Source organism: Varanus komodoensis, unplaced genomic scaffold (genome assembly GCF_004798865.1).
Source record: "Varanus komodoensis strain SLA01 unplaced genomic scaffold, ASM479886v1 scaffold21, whole genome shotgun sequence".
Classification (NCBI taxonomy): domain Eukaryota; kingdom Metazoa; phylum Chordata; class Lepidosauria; order Squamata; family Varanidae; genus Varanus; species Varanus komodoensis.
In genome coordinates this window covers 9414045-9429774 of record NW_025335589.1, presented here as the reverse complement: position 1 = coordinate 9429774, position 15730 = coordinate 9414045, and the positions used below count along the sequence as shown (strand labels likewise).

Here is a 15730-nt window from a genome sequence, read left to right as displayed (position 1 = left end):
AAACTCTTACGCTGAGCTGCTTGGAATTTAATTCAGACAGATACTAAGCATATTTCAATTTTTTTAGTAAAACAGGAATACATTCTTTTCCATTTTCAAGCAGACTTCCAGCTTGCTTCTTGTTTGTTGCAACTTGGCCATAGACCTCGTAACCTTCTTAGGAAATCTTTCATTATTAGGAAATCCTTCAATTGCTACTTCTAAGGATGTAGATTTATCAAAACAGCAGCTCCCCTGTTGCTAAACTATGCCAACAATGTGCTTTATGGACTCTCATGTGGTCCTGTTTTCTTCATTGTAATCCAAATCACAGGAAAAGTTATTTCCTGTCTAATTCCAGAAGCCTAGTTGAAACTGGCCATTTAGTACCATTTGGTACTCATACATTAATTAATGGACCATGCTGTAAAACACACCTTTTTCTTTAAGACAGGAAAAACGCTGTGTGTGTGTGTGGTTTAAACAAAATATTTCATTAAAGATAAATTCCATTTTTATATAACCCCAAGTTATTAATACCAGAACATACTTATCAGACAGCACCATAGTTGCTGATACCTGCCCCAGTGTTTTGGAAATTTAAGCGAGACTAACATACTCTTTTTGAATACAGCATTTTCTCCAGCATGTTGCAATCACCATCTATTACAGGATTTATGAAAGCATAAAGAAAATCTAATTATATCAAGAGTTGTTATCCTGTCTACCTTTCTAAATAGAAGACAAATAAAAGGCAAGCCTAAATCCATTTTATGTCAGACCCATCATGTGTAGTAACTGCAACTCATGTGATTGCATAGTGAAATCAAATGCTTATCACAGAGGGTCATATAACGTAGTATGGAGTGCTTATACATGACCTTTGCAAGTATTATATAGTATTATATATTTTGCATTTCCAGAATATCATCATACCTTAACAGAGTGATTGTGGAAATCAGTAATAATTATTTCATTATTATGGTTGACAGCTGCAAAATGAGGGCCTGCAACACAGAGAAGAAATAAAAGTCAAGATAAGAAAAGTTTCTTTGTTGATGTTGTTGTGAATTAACAGTTCACACACACTATTAACAATGAACATACTCTGCAAGGGCATAAATAGAAGCTGAAAGTCCCCAGTGATAGACCAAATGTCCCTTGTTGTTGTTAGTTGTGAAGTCGTGTCCCACCCTTCCCGACCCCATGGACAACATTCCTCCAGGCCTTTCTGTCCTCCACCATTCCCTGGAGACCAGTTAAGCTCACACCAACTGCTTCAGTGATTTCACCTAGCCACCTCATTCTCTGCCATCCCTTTCTTCTTTTGCCATCTATTATTCCCAGCATTAGGCTCTTCTCCAGGGAGTCCTTCCTTCTCATTAGGTGGCCAAAGTATTTGAGTTTCGAAATGTCCCTATCTGGACCAAATTTCATACTCCATGAAAATGGATAAGGAATCCATGCTCTTTTTGTAATGGGTGGACAAAAATTTCTAGGCAAGGTTTTGAGGCAGGCAGTTGTCTTGCATTATTATACACAGTTGAGGTGCTTAAGGTCCCCCACTTTTTCCCTTTAAAAGAAAACTTGCTCCTCTTTGCAATGCTATTTCCATGGGGAACTGGCATAGGAAGAACATGGCTAAAAACTATGCATCAAGCTGCAGAGCTTGAAGCCTGGCTGGCAAACTTCTTTGGAATGGTAAAACAAATCCTAAAATTTCTTCAGACCCTTGGTCTGTAGAATAAGCTATGCCATCCTGCTCCATCCCTCAGATGACTGAAATTTCTCCTGCCCCATTTCAGTTATCATCACACTACCAATGGTCAAACTCAGGCTAGCCTATAAATATCACCCAGGTCTGGCCAATACACACATTGGTCAGAAGTTAGTCTTTGCATTCAAGATACAGGTTTTTGAAAATGCAAATTACACTGGCATATGTGTGTGCCTGGAGAGGAAGGGTTGATACCAGAGCAGCAGAGAGGCAGAGCTTATCCTCCCCTGCTGTGGCTGGTCATTAAAAAAAAAAACAACAACCCCTATTCAAAAGTTGGTATTTGCTCTGGAGTTGGGGGACTCCCAAACAGGTGCCAGATTGGCATGTTCTCTTCCCCCTACTGTACTTCCAACCCAGCCAACAGACTAAGCAGGTGATAATCAACTGCTAACTCAACAAATATATGGAAGTGGGAAGTGGTATAATATTACCACTATTAAATGGTCAAGTAGCATTAAATTTGCTACTTGACCATATTCAAATAGGCTGACCAGCCCCTTCTCCATTAGATTTTAATTTTTAGAATAAATTGTGTGTTAAGCAATAAACCATTGAAAACACATTTAATAAATGCAAATGGATAGGAATTCTTTTTGCACAGATGAGATTTTCAACTGTAAAAATTAAAAGGTGCATCACAGCGTTCACTGAATGGCATTGTAAGAAATGAAATGGCAGGTAAAGAGTCAGAGCATGGTGGTGTTCCTGTGCCTGGGACAGGTAATTTCCTCAGGCCCCTGGGTAGCCAAATCAATCTCTGAAGGTCTGCCTTAACCTAACTACAAAAAGATGTTGCCAGGCAGGCCATGGTGGGGACGCTGTTTCTTAGACAAGTCTCCACCTGCACTGAGCTATACCAATGATACATTTCAGCAGTTTGTCAAAGGTCAACTCAACCTGAAACCAAAATCTTTGCACATGCTGAACTGCATGAATAAAATTGATGTGCGAACAGAGGTTCATACTACATGTCCCATCCATACCTGCACACACATTTTATCTGAAATGAGTCTAGGAAGATGGAGAGTCAGGGCAGATGAAAGAAGCTGCGTCTATGTTCTACCTTAGCCCAAGGGCTCTCTTGTACTACCAGCAGCTGCTTTTCAACTCCAGGAGAAAAGCTCTTAGGGTCCTCTAGCATGAGGAAGGGTAATTTTCAGTTAAAATATTATGGGGGGTGGGGAGGAAAGAATTAGGGTTTGATCCTATGTTCGCTGGGGAACTCCAGAAATTTTAGGACTGTTCTCTGCCTAAACATTGTACCTTGAAACAGTTTCTGTCCATCTGCCCCTACTTGGAACCTGCTTGGATTCATTTTGGCTTTTTAAAATAATTCAACAGAACTAAACATGTACTCTGCATAACATGTAATCGTACCCAGAGACATAGATACAATAATATAGGTGGTAAATCACATGATTTCTGCTAACTAGCCACTTTGGATTACAATTTCCTATGAAACTGTATGCTTCATTTTGCAAAGCAAATAAATTCTATTGTTTGTAGACTTTTCTCTTGTGCAAAAAGAAGTCTGCATACTTATAACAGCCTATTAAGTAATGATTAGTATCTCCACAGTCTTTGAGGATAAAATGAAGTCTGGGACATTAATGGGCAGTTACCTGAAGCATTTTCAGGCACAGGCTGGTATCTAATCAAAACCTACGCAAGGTCTGGCAGAGAAGTAAGGCACTAATTGCTCCAACAGATTAAACATTAACTGTAACATGAACAACAAAGACTGCTTTTAGTATTAAATGCAAACAAATGCAGTATTTGGGAACACTGCCTCAGATTAACTTGTATATCTTGAATTCCTCTTGTATGAATAATGATATTCATTCTGCATACAAGAATCTAGCCATATTAAAACATAATGCTGTTTTCTGGATCACATGTTAGTGAAAATCTGTCATAACTTTCACAGTCGTATGTCTCCCATTTTAGGGTAAGTTGCAACACATTAAACAGGCTTTGTCGATTCAGTTTGTCATGGGAAGCGTGGCACTCTCCTCAGGCGAATGTGACGAAGGAGCTGCCCTGCTGGAAACTTGAAACTGCTGAGATAAAGAAGAATCATCCCAGCCACTTTCCTACTTAGGAGGCAAAAGGAGAGGAGAAGGGCTGAGCGCTTTTTACAAGTGACGTGGCAAAGGCAGATGGAAAGCCTTGGCACGTGGGACTAATCCTGCCACCTGATGATAAGCAGGGCACCTTCAAGCAGCTATGCCCAATCTGGTTCCCTCCTCTTTCCATCTGCTTTTCCTTTGGGAAAGCCGCACAGAAGTCTGTAGACTACAACTTTTGGCTTGGCCAGACCAAACTTGTAGACCATGGCACATAGGTAAGGATAGCAACAGCTTTTCCAGATTATTGAATTATCACTCATTAGTGAGTAGAAGACAAAAAGGGATACATATTAACTTGGAAGAAATACCTGCAAACTGTTTATCTCCATTGCCTCGACTTCCAAACCTGGCCACTATTTTCCCATTGGGCTGGAAGATAAAAACGCAACATGCTTTGTTGTCCACTACAATGATGTGCCCATTGCGATCCACGGAGACGCCTTTTGGTCCCATAAGTTTTCCAGATCCAATCTTTGCCTATAGGAGCAAAGGAAGGGATTTAAGTTTTCTTTTAACACACAAATATCTGGCTGTAGTATTGGTAGCATAAATACTAGCATTAAATTTGAATTACTGTATTGTAATCCATTTGAAAAGGGTTTGGAAACATCAGTTAGTCCAGAGTGTCTGTAAGTAACAGGAGCTGCCTACGGGAAGCATGTAACTCCCTTGCTGAAACAGCTGCACTGGTTTCAGATTATTTCTGGGCCCAGTTCAGAGTTCTAGTGATGACTTCAAAAGCCTTCATGGTTTGGAATCAGGAAGTAGGATGGACTGCTTTTTCCCATACAAACCTGCCCTCTTGATTAAGTGGAGGCCCTCTGATGTGTTATACCAACTCGAGCAGTCCTACAGAGTCATGCCACAGGACCATGTAACTCAGTGCTGTCAAGATTTGCCCAGCCCTACTTGGATATAATGAAGATTTAACCTGGGTTCTTCCACAGGTAAAACAAGTGCTCAACCACTGAGTTGTGCTCCTCAAGCCCAGAGCATTCTGGGGAACAGGGATAGGGCCTCCACCTAGTACTTCCTCCCAAGGGAAGCTCATTTTGCTTGTCTCCCATCCTTCCAAAGTATGGTAAATTCTATTTCTAAAATTTCTATTAAAATACATCATATACTTGAGAACTATACTGTTTTGTGGAAATGAACAAGGGAGTGGAGAGCTCTCAAACACTGGAGGGTGATTCAGGAATGGCCAGCTTTTAACCATATTTCTTCTTCCGAATGACTGCCTCTGGGTTGCCTCCACCCTCCACAAGAAAGTAACACAGCTTGGATCAGAAAGTCCTGCCCATTTAAATTCAGGGCATTCAATCATAAACTGCTCTTTGCCAGGAATAAGTACCCCATTTTATAAGTACCTGAAGGAGCGCTTATGTCCATATATGCCCAGCCGCCCCTTGAGATCAGCAGGAGAGGCCCTCCTCCGGGAGCCCTCAGTGAAGGAAATTAGGAGGGTGGCTACTCGGAGGAGGGCTTTTTCAGCGGTGGCGCCTAAGTTATGGAATGCGCTCCCCAGAGAGGTCCGCCTGGCGCCGTCGTTATTTGTTTTTCGGCGCCAGGCGAAGACCTTTTTATTTATGCAGCATTTTAAATGTTAATATTATTGAATTTTATTCGGCCAGGACGGCTTATTTTATTTTACTGTATATATTTTAATTGTCATTGTTTTAATGTATTTTGTATTCGATGTTGTAAGCCGCCCCGAGGCCTTGGCAAGGGGCAGCATAGAAATGTTTTAATAAATAAATAAATTTTGTTTTTACATGGTGCTTGAACCATCCATGAACCATGGAGAAAGGAAGAAAGCCTTTAACTATGTAATACTACACATGTTTACTCAGAAACAAGTTCCACTGTGTTCAGCAGAGCATTTCCCCTTGTAAATGTGTTTAGAATTGCGGCCCAAATGGAACATTTTCAAGCTCTTGTCGAAGACAACCTGCTTACTTCAAGGGACATGTGCAAACCATGACCACACTCTACCCACTGCTCTCCTCATTACCCATTAAGTATTAAACCCTAATGGGTAAAACCATAAACTCCAAAAGTCATCCTTGTGATATTTTGTGATATTTTGTTTGTTCGTTTGTGGAAACATTCTGTTGTAAGTTATAGTGGAGGATTTTGGAAGAGAAAAGGTAGGTCATAACCTCTATGTTTTTCAGTCACTGTCAAGGCTGTGTCTATCAATATCATAAATTTTCCTTGCATCAGTTTTGAAATAAACAAAATAGTTTCATCAGTATCCATACAGCCATTCTTTCCCTCATCACCACCAGTTCTTCCAATCAATTAAATTAAATTTATTAAATTAAATTTAATAAACAGGATTAAATTTCCCTATAGCCATTTTACTAAGTATATAAACTTTTCATCCATCCATTCTCCAACACCAACTCTTTAAATCTGAAACTGGAGGGTGCAGTTTTTCTAATAGATTGTATGTGTACTTTCAACTTACTTTAAATTTTCCATCAGAAGAGAATATGCTGACCCACTTATTATCATAGTCAGCAATAATGATGTCACCACAGGGATGCACTGCCACTCCTGTAGGCCTTTGTAACTGACCAGGAGACCTTCCACGGATACCAAACCGACTCTTGAACTGGCCATCAGTAGAAAATATCTATTAAAAGAAGAAGGAAAAGGCATTTGCACAAAATAACATTCAGATTATGTGCTATTACACTCATGATTTAGATTGGACATGTGCAGGATTCAAACACACCACGCCAAATACTCTCACATGTTTTTACAGGACATAAAATATGTCTTGTGTGTATGTATCCAGGAAAAACCACTGGGATCCCACTGAGAGGTGGCTAATACTTTCTTTCATGCTGTGCTGCTTCAGAGCCCAATCTTTGGAAAAGTTTTTTTTCCAGGAAGGGAAGCTATTAGCAGGTGGGAGTCAAAAGGCCCCCTGTATTTCCTGGAACACAATATGCTGCCCAAAACGTTACATCCTAGCAACAGTCTGAAGCATCCTTCATTTCCAGCAAGTTTGAAAAGCAAAATTATTGGGATAAGATGCTAATAGTAATGATGTGTCAAAAGTAGCGTGGAGTGTATTACAGTTCACCAATAGGCTTCAAATTATCAAATTTTTAGGCAGAAATAAATTGTGTCCCGGGCTAAGCAGCATTTAGTTTTATATCATTTACGAAGTTCTTAGAAGTGCTTTAAACCAAATTCAACTGGCCCCAGAATCATTACGATTGTACACATGCCGATAGTCTTGCCTTGCTGATGTAAAGTACCTGGAAGAGAAGCTGCCTGGGAATATTATGTATACAGAAGGAAAGACACATAAAATGCAAAATAGTGTTTGGATCATCTCACAGGTTTAACCAGAAGTAACTGTTCACAGTATCATCCACTATAAAGTTCCTGCTTCATATAGCATGCTTCTTCTATGCATTTGATCAGTCCTGTGACTTTAGATATAAATCTATAAATTGAAAAGAAGAAGAAAATTCAGCATACCTGCACACACTGGTTATTGCTGTCTGCTATTAATATTTTCCCATTTGTAGATGCAGCTACTCCCTGAAGATTTGTAAACTCACCTTTGTTTCTCCCTTTGGTACCTAAAAGGAGATGAGAACACAAGCAAAATTGGGAAGGAAGTCAACTAAGTAGCTGCAAAAAACCTCCTCATTCCAACCCTTTAGGTCCAATGTGTAACCTCATCTTTGAGTCCCTCTTCCTTGCTGGTGGAAGCTCAGTTGTGGGGGAAAAGAAGGGCTTTCAGAAGGAGGCAAGTGAACAGAGAAAGGAAACCAGATGCAAGGAGGGCTGGATGCAGTGGAGAACTGGCATGGAAACAAAATGGACCAGCCCCTTCCAAGTTTTCAGAGAAGTCTCAAAGGAAGCCTCAGCCAGTGGTTCTCAACCTGTGGTCCATGGACCCCTGGGAGGCCGCAATGTTGTCACAGGGGGTTCGCAAAGGCTTGAAGAAATATTATGGGTTTTGCAGCTAAATATGAATTGACATTAAATTTGGAATTAGCACATCAAAATACCATAAATGGGCCATTTGAGCAAAAAGAGTGTTAATACTATTATTTGAAATTTGTATGGAATCATTGCAATAAAGATAATAGGAATGTGTGCATTAACAGATTAACTTATTTCCCCTTCTCTCCAAATTTGAAGGCCCCTCATGAGAAAATTGAAATAAATATTTGATGCAGTCTAGTGTTTTAAATCTTGAGTTTACTCTTGGTGGTCCACAGCCACAAAAACTATTTAAAGAGGGTCGATGATGAGGGAAAGGTTGAGAACCACTGGTCTAAGCTATCCCCAAGATTTTTTTTCTGAATTAAATTCTGATTTAATTTCTAATTTGGAGAAGAAGTAGTGGAAACACAGCCTTGTGAATCAGTCCATAAGAGTTACTTGCTTGTTGGGAAGAGGGTATTTCTTAGCCTGCTAAGGGTCTAGTAATATAGGTTTCTGTACTGGTCCCAAAGGAACCCTCTTCTTTACCACCTGTATGAAAATGCAGGTTACTAAGCACTTAGCGGTTAGTAAGGAAATAACGGTCACCTGCTAGCCCACTTATTAACATAGGTTTGCCTTCCTGTGTGGATAGCACAGAAACCAAGCAGACTGGCCAAGGAGTAACACAGTGATTCATCCCTTCTCCACCTACTGGTTGTATGAAATTAACATGGATTCATCTGTATGAAATTGCTTATTGCTTATGGTGTCCTGAGGAGTATTAAACAGGAGACTGAACGCAATCAAAAGGGTTCACAGCTTAAACAGTGAGACTATAATATTTGCAACAGTTAGACAAACAGAGTTGGGTAAGGAATTCTGTCTTAGAAAGATTTTAACTTTCAAGAGTGAGCAGTCAACAAGATAGAAACAGAACATGGCACTGAAGCAATATAAGTTTGGTGCTAAATTTAAGTGTAGTGCTTTAAACTTTTAGTTTAGTGCCCTCACATGTTCCCTTGCATGCCAGTACTTCATTACCCATCAAGCTCCAGTTTGAGAAAGGACTATTTTTGTTGCTTTTGTGAAGATGCACCAAATGTAATGTTTTAATTTAAGTCCTCAAGGGAGATATTGTACTGCATTTTATTTGACATGTTTCATAATCATTTCAAAAGCTAGGGCTGGAGGCCAATCAGAGATTTGTACTCGAAAAACACATGTTGTTCTTGAACCCACTTTAGTGCCATTATATCAATCTTCAAAACAAAAGACTATGTTTTCCTCCCTGCTTTGAAAATAGAAGCAAGGGTTCAATCTGATAACAACATGATGTTTGCATTAACCAAATGCAACCAAATATAAATTTTCTTTCCTCTTCATTATACACAGTCACTGATTCTTCAAGTCACTTCTTGCAGTATTCCATTTTCTTCTGTGTGACGCTACTAAAATCATCAATTTATAACAGAGACAATTATTACTGAATATAGAGCATCTAGAACATTTTTATTAACCCATTCAAAAATACTGACAGTTTCTCAAAAGATAAACAATTCATTTTTTACTATTGATTGATGTAATTACTAATGAAAAGCGTTGTTCTGCAGCCATTTTGTGTGTCTTCTCACAAGCAACTTGGTACCAAAGGCTAGATTTTTGTTTGGGAAAGATGAACTATTAATAATCCTCAAAACTAAGACAAATGTTCTTTACTGAGATGAAAAGGAGTGTCTCCTCATGCTTTATATACTAATATTGAACATCCTGAGATCATTAAATTTATTTCTTTTATTTATTTTTCGATTTATATCCTGCCTTTTTCCTACAAAGGGCTCAAGGCAGCTTACATCTCCTCCTCCATCTTATCCCCACAACAACAACCCTGTGAGGTAGGTTGGGCTGAGAGTCTGTGACTGACTCAAAGTCACCCAGTTGGCTCCATGGCTGAGTGGGGATTAGAACCCAGGTCATCTGAGTCCCAGTCCCACGCTCTTAACCGCTACACCACACTGGCTCTCATATTCAAATATTCACTCATCCTCTTTAGTCAAAGATACACTACCATATACTGATTGGTGATCTCTCTAAGACATACCCAAAGCCTAGATGCCTCCTCCTTTGTAAAATAGGAACAAGACAATCACCTTTCTTTTAAAGACCTGCAGATCATCATTCGAAGACCACCTTAGTCTTTTGTAACTTTCTGTATAAGCACTCACTCTTTTCTATCCTACCTGGTTCTGGGCCATCTTTTAATATTTAAACCAATAAATTGCAGCTTTTAAACCTTTTCACTAAAATTTCATTTCTTGAAAAGCAGTTCTGATCTTGTCTGTTTTTCTCCAAGTTTCTTTCATCATACTCTGCTACTTAGACTAATCCAAAATTACTCAAGTTATGTTTCTTTGCATCTAGAAAACATGCCATTTCTGGGCTAGCTCTACCAGACAGACAACAGCCTTTGCTCTGGCAGAAGAAAGCCAAAGTTTAAGTGAAAAATTATTCCCCTAGCACATTTGAGCAAAATACTGAGGTCATTTATGTTCTGGAAAGAATTATTCATTGAACAAAGAGAGATATCCCAAGTAAGCATACTAAAATCATTTTCATTAATTATTGGCTTACTCCCTTCCGCAACTGGCATGTTTACAACACAAAAAACCTTTCATCAATGAAGGTCTGAAGTGTCTCCCAGGTCCTTGAACCACGGGTGACTTCAACAACTGTTTTCACATATACGTTCAATTTAAAACAATGCCAAAGATCATCTACCATTTGCTTCATAAAACAAAAAATCAACTTGGAATTAATATACAGGGGAAATGAATAAGCAGAATGTTATCCCATTTGTCTTTTTCATCAATGTACTTCTCAGAAATATTGTTCCAAGAATTCTGAACTCTATACATAATATAGATGTGATGCTTCTTTCATTTTCAGATCTCCAATAGTTTGGCATGGAAAACCAGGAGAAAATGAAGCTTAAAAATTTTAACTGAGACCAATGAATATGACTCAGTTGCAATACCTTCAATTGTAACACCTCTCTATACTACAGAAAGTCCTGCAGTGCCGTAGCTTGTGTAATTTCTGTGTTAACATCCTTGGTAGAATAAGTCAATAAGTCAATTCAGAAGAAAATGTAAGTTTTAGAAGAGAATACTTTCCTTACCTACTCTGAAGATCAAATCATCTTCAATGGGATTCTCTTTCCTTTTGCCAGTGCTGTACATACTGGCTGGCCTTTTTACAGCCTTCTGTTTCACATGGCCACTGCCTGGAGACTTAACACGCCTCTTAACTCCTTCAGTGGTGGGGGATACATCTGCTGACCGGATCACCTTGAGTTTGAAAGGGCTGCCCCTAATATGCTGCTCATAAAGTCTCAGTGAGAGAGTAAAATCCCCTTCTTTCTGGACAGTGTACAAAAATTCGTAAGTGCCATTTTTATTGTCAAGTATTTCTCCATCTGCCACACTACCATCAGGAGTGCTCAACTCAGCTGTGAGGTAAGCATTCCCAGATTTACACAGCTCACCATCTTTGTCCTTGGTAGTGATGGTGACTGACATAGGCTGTCCTATTATGGTCTGTTTCAGTCCTTCACCTGTGGCCACTGTTTCAGAAGCAACAGCATTTGTGGTTAAAATAGTACCAAGATTATGAATGGACTTCTTCAGTCCTTCTGTTTCCACTATGAAGTCCAGCTGATCATTTTCTCGGGGCTGCAATGGGAAGTCTCGGACAGCCAGTTCATTCAGCTTGTCACTCATTTGCTTCTTTACAAGTAAGACTTCAGTCTCAGTTCCATGGTTAAGCGCTTGGGCAGTAAAGTTGCTACAGCTCTTAATATTTTCCTGTCCTTCCAGCAGGGTATCAAGCTGATTCTGCAGGACCTGGATAGAGGGAAAATACCATGTTATGCCATGCTAGATCAAGCAACTTATAAAGCAAGCATGTAAATAAGCTTCCACCTATTATGGAAAATGTCTAAGGATTGCTTTGAACTGAATAATGTTGCAGAAACTTGTTTAATTCAGTTTTTAAAATACTGAATAGTACTGGTTCAAGCAAGATCCCTGCATAGGAGGATATGTAATTTAAGCTGCCAGGAAAGGCATTTTAACCTGCACAAAACCAGGAGTCTACCAAATGACTGATGTTTAATAAAAGGGTACACTGACTTCTAGGGAAGCCCAAGGAGCTGTATTTGGCCCCAGGCCTGATTTCCTGCACCCTGATCTAATACATAGCACAACTACATCTGTGTCTGATTAAGACAGGCACAGACTGAAGTACCACTTCCCTCTCTCAGTTCTATCTGCCAGTGGGGCTGTAATGTCTCTGGATCTCCTTCTGGATCCTGCCTTGGAAAAGAGGCCTTTTGACTGACAGCTGCTTAAGACCCTGCTGCCAGACCTGCCAGTTTTGCCACACAGCTTAAAACTATTTGGATAGCAATTTATGCAAAAAAAGAACATCCAACCAATGAATAAATAACTATAGTACAACAGGGCAAGGTAAATCACCACACACCAACATTAAAACGTCTCAATGTCTTTTATATTCCTTTAGCAGCTTTGTAATGAAAGTCTATTGGATAAAATAAATTGAGGATTCAGTTTTTTCTGCTCCATGTTTGTTCAAGGACAGGCTGAATTAAACAGATGTGTCTAGCTAAAATTCTAACTCTGACCATAAGCTCTGCATATGGCTGAGATAAGCTAAATCCCAAGTGCCACTAGGGATACTCAACAAAGGAATAATTATTTTTAAATGATACACACAAATGTGCATCTTTCCAAACAACTATTTTCCCATTCTTTATACAGAGAGGGAAGAGGCCACATAAGACTTTACTATGTTAACAACAGTAAATAGTAATTACATGGTCTTGGATTTCAATACACCTTCAGGGTTAAAATCGCAGACTTGATATTTTGATAGGTGCCCTATATTCATGTATCTGTATCTGTTCTATTATCATCACCTTCATCAAATAAAGTGAGAGTCATATTTACTTTTTATTTTCTGCTGTAAATACATTATACCTAATGAAAGGAGTTCATTAAATATTGACCATGAATGGTGGGAGTACTATAATGTTCACTTTTCATAAAATGGCAGTTACAAGGATATAGGAATATATGCACTGCGAATCTGACCAGGAAAAGGTATTCCACTAATATCGTTTTTTATTTCAGTTTCTTTCAAACACATTTTATAACAATGTCTCTGAACATGTTTATTTGTACAAGTCACTAGTCCCAAAAGAATGAAAATTAAAAAGATAATGGGCACTTTAATTAACACTGGGATCTAAATTAGCCTTATATGGCGCACAGCCCACATTTTCTCTGCCAAAGAAGATGAGATTTCAGACCTCATTTCTCCCTGGGGCATCATGTACCCAGTAGTTAAAACCAAAACAATTTTACTGGCAAGGACAAGAGTCTTACTTTATGTTTAAGGCCATAATTCACTTCCAGTTCCATAAGCAGCACACTCTTGCGGACGTTCAAAGTCTTTTGGAGCTCATCAAAAGTGGAATGAATTTCATCTACAATGCTGGTCTTTTGGTTGGTAAGCTGATGTATAATTTCAGAAATGAAGTGAAGTGCAGTATCTATCTCAGGCAGCCTGCAGGAGAACAAACGATATCAAATGGCATTTCAAATAGCATTGCCATATTTTTGGCATCTAAAGTCATGTGACACGGAACATCTTGTCTGGGATGTTTTTACTGATTAAATCTTGATGATATTCATATTCCAAATCTTTCTTAGAGGGATTCTATCCTAGAAGCTAAGGTTCCACTAAATCATAACTTAGTGTTGTATGCATAAGCAGGAATGTGCCATGTGAGGGATATACCCACATCCTCTCCTTTGCTCTTATACCAGGATGATAGAAGATTCCTGGCTTGCCCTTATGTGAGAACCTGATATTATGGTTTAAAATAAGCTGGAATCAATTGCTAATAAATTGTAAGGAAAGGGGACCATGAACCTAATGCTCACATAAGTTGTTCCTCATAACATGGAATTTATTTAGCATTATGCATGTTCACATTCAGTGAGAAATATCCAAAGATGCCCTTGTGCTAATTGGTACAACTGCTAGTGCAACAGAAAGCTAACACCTCCTGGAGCAGCAAAAAGCCTGCAAAAATGGCTTTCCAATATGGAGCAAACCACAGAAGGGGGCTCCACTGACCTATCCTATTCAAGAAGGGCTTGCTTCAGTTGGCTTCCCATTACACTAGCAGGCATACCCACTAGCACAGCCTGTTGAGCACTGGCCAATTGCCAGCTCTGGATACTGCCCAAGATCTTCCAAGTGTACAAAAGGATTTATTTCAATTGGTAGCTGAACACATTTTGTGCAGTTGGAAAAAAGCTATTGAGTGAGAACTAAGTTTTTCTGTAGCTGGGAATATGTACTTTAATAAAGAACAAGGTTGTTTCTTTAAAAAAATAGATAAAAGAAAATAAATATAAAAGGAAATATAATTGCTGTTCTCTTCAATCTTTATAACCTTACACTAACCATATATTACTGGGACTGCTTAAATAGTCAAAGGCATGCATTAACTCATGTACGAATCAGCAGTGTGCGTAGGGTGGCTCAAGCAGTGCAAAACAGTACACAGACAACCACCTAATTGTGCCACATGCAATAGCTCTTCTGACATTATAACTGTCATATCAATATTTCCTTTCTTTGCTTTTTGCTTTGTGTTTTAGAAATGGTCCCCTCATCATCATTTTATGTGGTGGAATGAGCAGTGTTGCTTGGCGGCCAGTGAGGGAATTCCCCTAAACAACGCCAGTGTCTTTGGTTGTGTACTCTTGCTTAGAAATCTGTAAGAGCACTAGTGCCCTAGGATCCCTCAGATACCATGAGAAGTAGCCTATTGTGAACAACACAGAGGTATTCATTTCAACTAAAAGTCTATTTCTGGTTATTGATTTAAGTGCCACACGTGTGCAGATGAAGCATTCAACAAAATCAGCACCATGCAGTTTAGTTGCTAGGAGACATGCCATGAGTGTTGGCACATTTCTGTATTCTTTGGACGTTGTCTTTGCATATTCAAACCCAAAGGTCTTTTCCTTGCAAAGCCTTCTTTATTTACCAAAAACACAAAACACCCAGGATGAATCTCGGAGCATGTACCAAGTGCTTTGTTGAACACAATCTAGTATTTATCTCCGGGAAGTCTCCTTATGAGCATGCCTAGGCCCCATTCATTCAGAACGGGCCTTCTGAAAATGGGCACACCTCCTTGCTACACACTAATCCTCGAACTGGGCTACCACTCTGAAGCATTATGCGATACAGAGAGGGGCTGTCTCATCTGTGTCTAAGAAACTCCGTGGTAAAACTCCGCTCCTGCCAAGTGTACATCTTCGTTATTCCCAGACAATGCCTCCCCACCTAGGCAGTCTGGCCTTGAGAGGAGTTTCTCCGCTGTTCTAATCAATGGCAGAGGGAGAAAGGACGAGATATGCAGAAAAATCTCCAGGTGTTCACATTTTGAAAATCCCTATTGGGAGAGGTACGCTTTAGCATTATTTTAGGGTTAAGGCAAGGCCCAGCTTAGGGTTAGGGTTGGAAAAACGACGCTTCCCAGCATGGTTAAAATGCCTGCAGGATGTTCAGAAGGGGGAGAAAGGACGAGCTGTGCAGAAAAATCTCCAGGAGGTGGACATTTTGAAAATCCCTATTGGGAGAGGTACACTTTAGCACTATTTTAGGGTTAGGGAAAGGCCCAGCTTAGGGTTAGGGTTGGAAAAACGACGCTTCCCAGCATGGTTCAAATGCCTGCAGGGCGTTCAGGAGGGGGAGAAAGGACGAGCTGTGCAGAAAAATCTCCAGG

General features: G+C 39.6%; 1 protein-coding gene across 7 annotated transcripts in view; it reads right to left on the bottom strand.

Annotated features, from left to right (window-relative positions):
• TRIM2 (tripartite motif containing 2) overlaps positions 1-15730 on the bottom strand; it is a 106820-nt gene that overhangs the window by 61748 nt on the left and 29342 nt on the right. For all 7 annotated transcript variants that reach the window (XM_044430645.1, XM_044430648.1, XM_044430649.1 and 4 more), the window contains exons 5-10: positions 13308-13488; positions 11021-11744; positions 7387-7490; positions 6359-6526; positions 4197-4365; positions 916-986 (exon numbers count right to left, since the gene is read on the bottom strand). In XM_044430645.1, coding sequence (XP_044286580.1) covers positions 916-986; positions 4197-4365; positions 6359-6526; positions 7387-7490; positions 11021-11744; positions 13308-13488 — 1417 coding nt within the window. The remainder of the gene's footprint in view (positions 1-915; positions 987-4196; positions 4366-6358; positions 6527-7386; positions 7491-11020; positions 11745-13307; positions 13489-15730) is intronic.